This window comes from Miscanthus floridulus, chromosome 8 (genome assembly GCF_019320115.1).
Source record: "Miscanthus floridulus cultivar M001 chromosome 8, ASM1932011v1, whole genome shotgun sequence".
NCBI classification, from domain to species: Eukaryota; Viridiplantae; Streptophyta; class Magnoliopsida; order Poales; family Poaceae; genus Miscanthus; species Miscanthus floridulus.
The window spans coordinates 118,406,223-118,412,576 of record NC_089587.1 but is presented as its reverse complement, the minus strand read 5'-3'; the positions used below and the strand labels follow the sequence as shown (position 1 = coordinate 118,412,576).

At 47.1% G+C, this 6,354-nt stretch overlaps 1 protein-coding gene across 2 annotated transcripts; it reads left to right on the top strand.

Annotated features, from left to right (window-relative positions):
- Nucleotides 1-1,010: 1,010 nt before the first annotated feature.
- Nucleotides 1,011-6,115, top strand: LOC136473397 (uncharacterized). 2 transcript variants are annotated; one of them, XM_066471047.1, is made up of 6 exons: nt 1,011-1,264; nt 1,378-1,423; nt 3,234-3,340; nt 4,385-5,224; nt 5,389-5,541; nt 5,621-6,115. In XM_066471047.1, the coding sequence occupies exons 1-6, from the start codon at nt 1,079-1,081 to the stop codon at nt 5,999-6,001; spliced, it is 1,713 nt and encodes a 570-aa protein (XP_066327144.1). In that variant the 5' UTR covers nt 1,011-1,078; the 3' UTR covers nt 6,002-6,115. The 2 variants fall into 2 exon arrangements, with proteins under 2 accessions (XP_066327144.1, XP_066327143.1); XM_066471046.1 differs by having other exon boundaries at nt 1,372-1,423.
- Nucleotides 6,116-6,354: the final 239 nt, after the last annotated feature.

Genomic DNA, 6,354 nt, shown 5'->3' with positions numbered 1-6,354 from the left:
CCAGGCCATCGATTGTGTCTGCCTAGGGTTCAGATTGCTGCCTGGCTACAGTTGCCTGGCTCCCGCCACCATCCAAACAAGCCCTAGGTGCGTGGGTGTGGGAGTGAGCGAGGAGACGAGTTGAGTAGTGGTGGCCGCACATTGATGCTGGCCCGATCATCAGGCAGGCCCAGAACAGCGCGTTCGGCATGGACACACCCGCACGACGCTCTCACAGAAGCGTTATCGATAGAAAAACGATGTTTGGTCAGGTCCCAGCCGGGCCCGGCCCAGGCTAGCCCAGTATCCATGAAAACGGAAGGCAACAATGCGTATCTCTTCTTCACTTCTTTGCGTCCCATCGCGCACTCGACTCCCCTTCAGGACTCGAATCCATAAGAAACAAATACAACATAAATATGAAACGTCTAAAACACTTGAAAACATACATATGCAATATAGTGTAGAGGAAGGCTGCGTCGGTCAATTCCAGCTGCCGAGGGTCAGCGACAACGGCTAGAGGCAGCTGCTCTGGAGCCCACCGCGACTCTGCGGTGCTCGCCGCGATACCGGTGGTATTGGTCGACGTGGGCGTGGGGAACGGCGGGGACTGCATGGTCTGCCTTGCGGAGCTCGAGCCCAGGGAGAAGGCCCGTGCGCTGCTGCGGTGCGGCCACCGCTTCTACGTCGAGTGCTGGGGTGGGGAAGGAGGCCACCGGGTGGGAAGGAGGACGTCAGGGTTGGGGAGCACGTCGGCAGCGGCTAGGGAGGCGGTTATGGTCACGCGTTGGGGTAGAGCCCGGGGCACGAGCCGCAAAAGGGAGGAGGAAGCGTGAGACTGAGTGCGTGGGTGCTGGAGTGAGCGAGCAGAGGCCAGTTAGGCAGTGGTGGCCGCACGTTGATGTTGGACCGTCACGCAGGCCCAGAACAGCGCGTCCGACGTGGACACGCCGGACGGACGCCTCCTTATATAAAAAAAGAAGCATTATCGATAGTGTTTGGTCAGGTCCCGGCCGGGCCCGGCCCAGACCAGTCCAATATCCACGGAAACGGAAGGCAACAACACAACACAAGGTATTTCTTCACTTCTTCGCGTCCCATGGCGCACTCGACTCCCGAAGGGGACTCGAATCCAAATCGAAATTATTCGCGGGGAGCCCGCGCTGGTTTGGAGTTGGATAGCCTCACGAAGAAGAGAAGACTCCAGATCCGAACCAAACAGCGAGGGGGGAGAGGAGCAGGACAGAAGAGAGACCGGGGGAGAGAGAACCGACAGGAAGAGACGGTCAGTCTGATTTCTCGTCCCTTTGTCGTTACATCTCTCCTGCGAGATAGAGAGAAGCATCGTCCGCCATTGGGCTGCTGGATCTGATGCGCCTCATGCCCATGAAGCGCCAGCGGGACCAGCAGCGCCGCCTCCGGCAAGCCCAGGCCCAAGCCCGTGGTAAGCACTCTCCACTTGATTAGCTTCCTCCCCCACCTGCAGTCCTGCACAGCTTGTTGATCTTTAGTCTCGTGCTTAGTAATTAGTGGATACAAATGTTGTGTCTTTTTCGCGGTCCATCTCCCTTTTGTTTCGATTTTGATACAGAAAAACCATGTTTTTATTGGGTGCAAAGAGAATCAGGTTAGCAGGGAAGCTAATTTCTTCTTTTTTTATGCCAAAAAAAAAACTGGTAACAGTAAATCCTAATCTAGAGGCCAGAAGGCATTTTCAAGACTTTTTATCACCTCGATGTAATGTTCTTGAAAATTATTAAAATCTCCCTTTATCGAAAAAAAGAAGAAACTTATAAGGCAGGAGATCAGAGGTGTTTTATCCAAGAGTATATGATCGCAATGGGCTGGTGGCCTCCACCTTCTTCTTCTTCTTCTCTCTTGAACTAGATTTAGGGCCTGTTTGGATACATGGGCTAATTGCCAGCTAGCTAAAAATTAGCCAAAATTAACTCTTGTGCATCCAGATAGGAGGGCTAAGAGCATCTCCAAGAGTTTCCTACTTTTTTCTCCTAAAAACTTGTAGTTTGGCAACTCCTAAAAAGATTTGGGGAGGAAAAAAGAAGGTCATCTCCAAGAGTTTCTAATAAATGGCATCTAAAAAATCAAATTTGAGGCCCACATGAATTATGTTGCGGCTTTTTTTATTTTCCATCACGGGAAACTACAGGGCGCGCCGAACCCTGAGACCGCGAGCTCCCTGCAATTGAAAGCGTTCTCCATGGCATGTGATCACCATCATGGTGGCAGCGTAATACGTAGTGCAATGCATGGTAGACATGGATCGTGGGCAAGTGGCTGTCGCTGCGGGAGCAGTGCTGGGCGCCGTCGGGCACGCACTTCCACTAGATCGGGGTGCCGCCCATCATCATCGGCTTCTGCCGGGACTGCACCTTCCTATAGGTCGCGTGCCGCTGGAACGGCCGCCCGCACTCCGGCTACGAGCGGTGGGTGACCCCGGCGCCGTGCATCTTCTCTGCCGCGCCCAGGAGATGCCTCATGAGCGCTCGCGTCTCGGCCTTGGAGAAGGACCGCGTGATGAGCCGGCTACGGAGGGTGCGGGTGCCGACCAGCGGCTCCGTGACGACGAACAGGTCCCCGGTCGTCTCGTCCGCTGCGACGCTCTTGAGCTGCAGGATGGAGGCGGCTACGGACGGCCATGGCCCAGGCAGCGGCTGCGGCAGAATATGGCGCGAAGAAGAACTGCCCTCGGTGCGAAGAAGGACGCCACGCGGGGAAACTGGATCCGCGCGAGGCTGTGGCGCGTAAAGTTACGCAGACGAGGGGTTTTTTTTCCAACTCCTAAAATATTAGGATATTGTATTAGGAGTTGTTGGATATGGATTTTTTATGGATCTTTCTAAAAACTTAGGATTAGGAGGAGGTTTAGGGAACTCTTGGAGATGCTCTAATAGGTGAGCTAATTTTTTAGCAAAAGTCTTCAACTAGTCGTTACCTAGCTAGCTAGCCAACCGTAGCTAATTTGGGCTATTTTTTAGCCCCAACTAGTAACTAGCCATGTGTATCCAAACAGGCCCTTATGTACTTTGGAACAGACTGCTCTGCTATCCAAAAGAAAATGAAAATAAGCATGCTGAACTGAGTATCCCCTCTAAAATGTAAAACAAGTTAATTTTCCTTACAAATTGTTAGGGTCGTTGAACAAAAATTGGCAAGCAGAAAAATGGATTGCTTGGTGTGCTTGAGCTTGCTTTTTCGTCCCTTAAACGTAATTAACCATGCATAATGCACTGCAGGTGGATCCATCGCTTCACGGCCTAAAAGAAAGGGCTCACCCTGCCAACTAGATGACGATTCTCAGGGTGCTGACCTAGAGATACATTCAGGACCAAGCCTTCCAGAGGTATGGCATAAAAATGCTGATGGTGGGAGGGCTTAGTACAAGTTAAATACCACGACAACTGCTTGGATTGCACAAATTATGAAGCGCAGCTAGCTAGATAAAACATAGAAACGGATACCTTAATGCTGTAACCCTCTATTTTAGCACTGATGCACTGGAAGCTTCTCTCTTTCCGTATTATTGCATAATTAACTTTCCATTACAAGTTGTCTCCATATAATGTTTGCTGCTAAGCATAATAATCATTTTTGGGTCTCCAATGCATAAAGCTGTTTCTGACTGGGAGGTTCTCAGGTTATCAATCGGTGACTAGACTTGTCATTACTCTTCATATTGTCTGTAACTAGCTTAGATTTGAGAATCTCAAAAAATGGTTCTTTTCTAAGAAACACATGTTATCTCCACTAGACCATTGCAGGCTGTATATGGTAATCTGGGAGCTGCCTAAACTTGCAGTATGGTATTCTTTGATCATCTCTGCACCCTGAGGTTTATGTCAACGTACTCTATACTGTACCTGCCAAATTATTTGATTTTATTTTGTCATTACCTAGGCTTTCTGGCTGTTTAAATATTAAGATGTCCCTATTGGTACCCTAAGCAAAGTGCATGTTCATTTCTATTCCTTTGCTGCCATCTATTTAACATGCTATTATAAGATTAATCATCATTCTGTCCATCTTATTTGGCACGAAGGTGTGGGTGTACGCCTAGACCACCCAAGTTCAAGGCCTCATCAAGGCGAATTTGGGTTCCTATTCCTTCTTCATTAGAAAGTCACCTAGCTTCTCCTTGGTTGGTTTAGTTATTTTATCTTATTTGGCATTAAACACTGAACATTTCATTCCTGATTTGGGCAAGAGTATATTTTTCTTGTAAAAGTCATCAAGTAAGTAGTAGTCAGGCACATAGCACTGGACCTGGGTGGGTTACAATACTACAATAGTATTCCGGTCATTACTCATACTTTTTCCTTCCATGTAAGTCAACCATTTGCCTTTACAATTTCAATGTTGAACTTCTCTCCCATGCTTGTCCATGTAGGACATGTGGCATCATATACATTCCCTGATGCCAATGCGAGACGCTGCCCGAGCTGCCTGTGTCTCTCGTTCCTTTCTACATTCCTGGAGATGCCATCCCAACCTCAGTTTCAGCAAGAACACATTAGGCTTGAATAAAAATGCATGTCAAGAGGACAAATCCGCTCGAGTTTTCTATATTAAAGTTGACCACATTCTGCGAAAGCACTTAGGCGGTGTGAAGAAACTCAAGATCCAGATTGATTCAGATTATAGTGCAAAGGACTCTTGTTATCTCAACAATTGGCTTCAGACTGCTGTTACACCAGGGATTGAAGAGCTCACACTTATACTGATCCCACATGATGCAAAGTACAATTTCCCATGCTCAATTTTGTCAAATGGGAGTGGGGATTCAATCCAACACCTTCACCTTGGCAACTGTTCCTTTCATCCAACAGTCACATTTGGTGGCTTAAGATGTCTCACAAGATTGCATCTTTGTTATGTGTGCATTACGGGGGATGAGTTAGGGTTCCTTCTTTCCCATTCTCTTGCTTTGGAGCGGTTGGAACTCAAGTGCTGCAATAAGATAGTTCGCCTGAAGGTACCTCACCTACTGCAGCGGCTCAGCTACCTGGTGGTGACCGGGTGCATCAAGCTGAAATTGATAGACAATGAAGCACCGAACGTTTCCAGTTTTGCATTTGGAGGAGAAAACACAATACATCTATCACTTGGAGAAACTTCGCAAATCAAGAGCCTAAGTATGAACCGCCCTGGTTCAGTTTTTTATGCTCGTGCTGAGCTTCCATCCAGCATGCCAAATCTCGAAGCTCTTACCATATATTCACAGGAAGAGGTATGAGAACTTTATCTTACTGCTGACTAGTGATTGGCATATCTTATGATACTACACCAAGTCTATGGCTTAATATACATATAAAAAAAATACAAGCCTATGGTTTTCTTATAGAAAAACGAGTTTATGGCTTGGGGCATAACTATTCTGACCTATTTATGCAGATGGCCCATGCACCAATGCTGCGTAGCAAATTCATCCACCTCAGGCACTTGAGCATGGTTCTTACTGGAGCACTCCTTTACCCGATCTTTGATTATTTGTCCTTGGCTTCCTTTTTAGATGCTGCTCCTTCTCTGGAGACTTTCGACTTGGATGTGAGTTGCCATTCATACTGTTATGATATTATTATAGTTGTGGTTGAACATGACTTAAATTTGTCCTTCTGAATCATAGTTATGGCAGCGATACATGGAGAATGCTTCGGTTTTTGCAGATCCTGCAGATCTGAGGCAGATGCGAGAACTGCAGCATCACAACCTTAGGAGTTTGAGGATCACAGGATTTAGCTCAGTGAAGAGCTTGGTTGAGCTGACATGCAATATTCTTGAGAGTATAACGTCACTTGAGCATTTGACATTGGAGTCCACTCAGAGCGTTCTCAGGTGTTCTGACCGTGACAATAAATCTGGCAAATGCTTCCCACTTGATAGCGATGTTCTCACGGAAGGTTACAGGGGAGTCTTGGCTATCAGAAGGTATATTGAGCCTAGGGTCCCCTCCACAGTGAAGCTGCAAGTTTTAGAGCCTTGCAGCTGCCATGCTGCTGTACTTTAGATGTCATGTTTATCTTGGCTGTTCAATGTTTAATCATGTTGCTGCTGCTGCTGCTTCTCATTTATGTAGGTGTTTACATGGGTCATGCTTTCTAGAATTATCTGAAATTGTTCATTATCTTGTTGTACTTGTGTTGCTTCCTAAGATTTTAATACCTCCTGGTTCATTCCCAATGTTTAACTTTGAAATATTACAGAGGATGTGCTATAGTTATTATGCCCATATTTGGATAGCATTCCTTTTTTATTTGGATGGTGCGCAAGAGGACATGATGATATATACTGGTTCGGGCAGAATGTTCCTACGTTCAGTGTCGAGTTGCTCGTGTTACTTGCACTGGGTTTGCAGTAGGG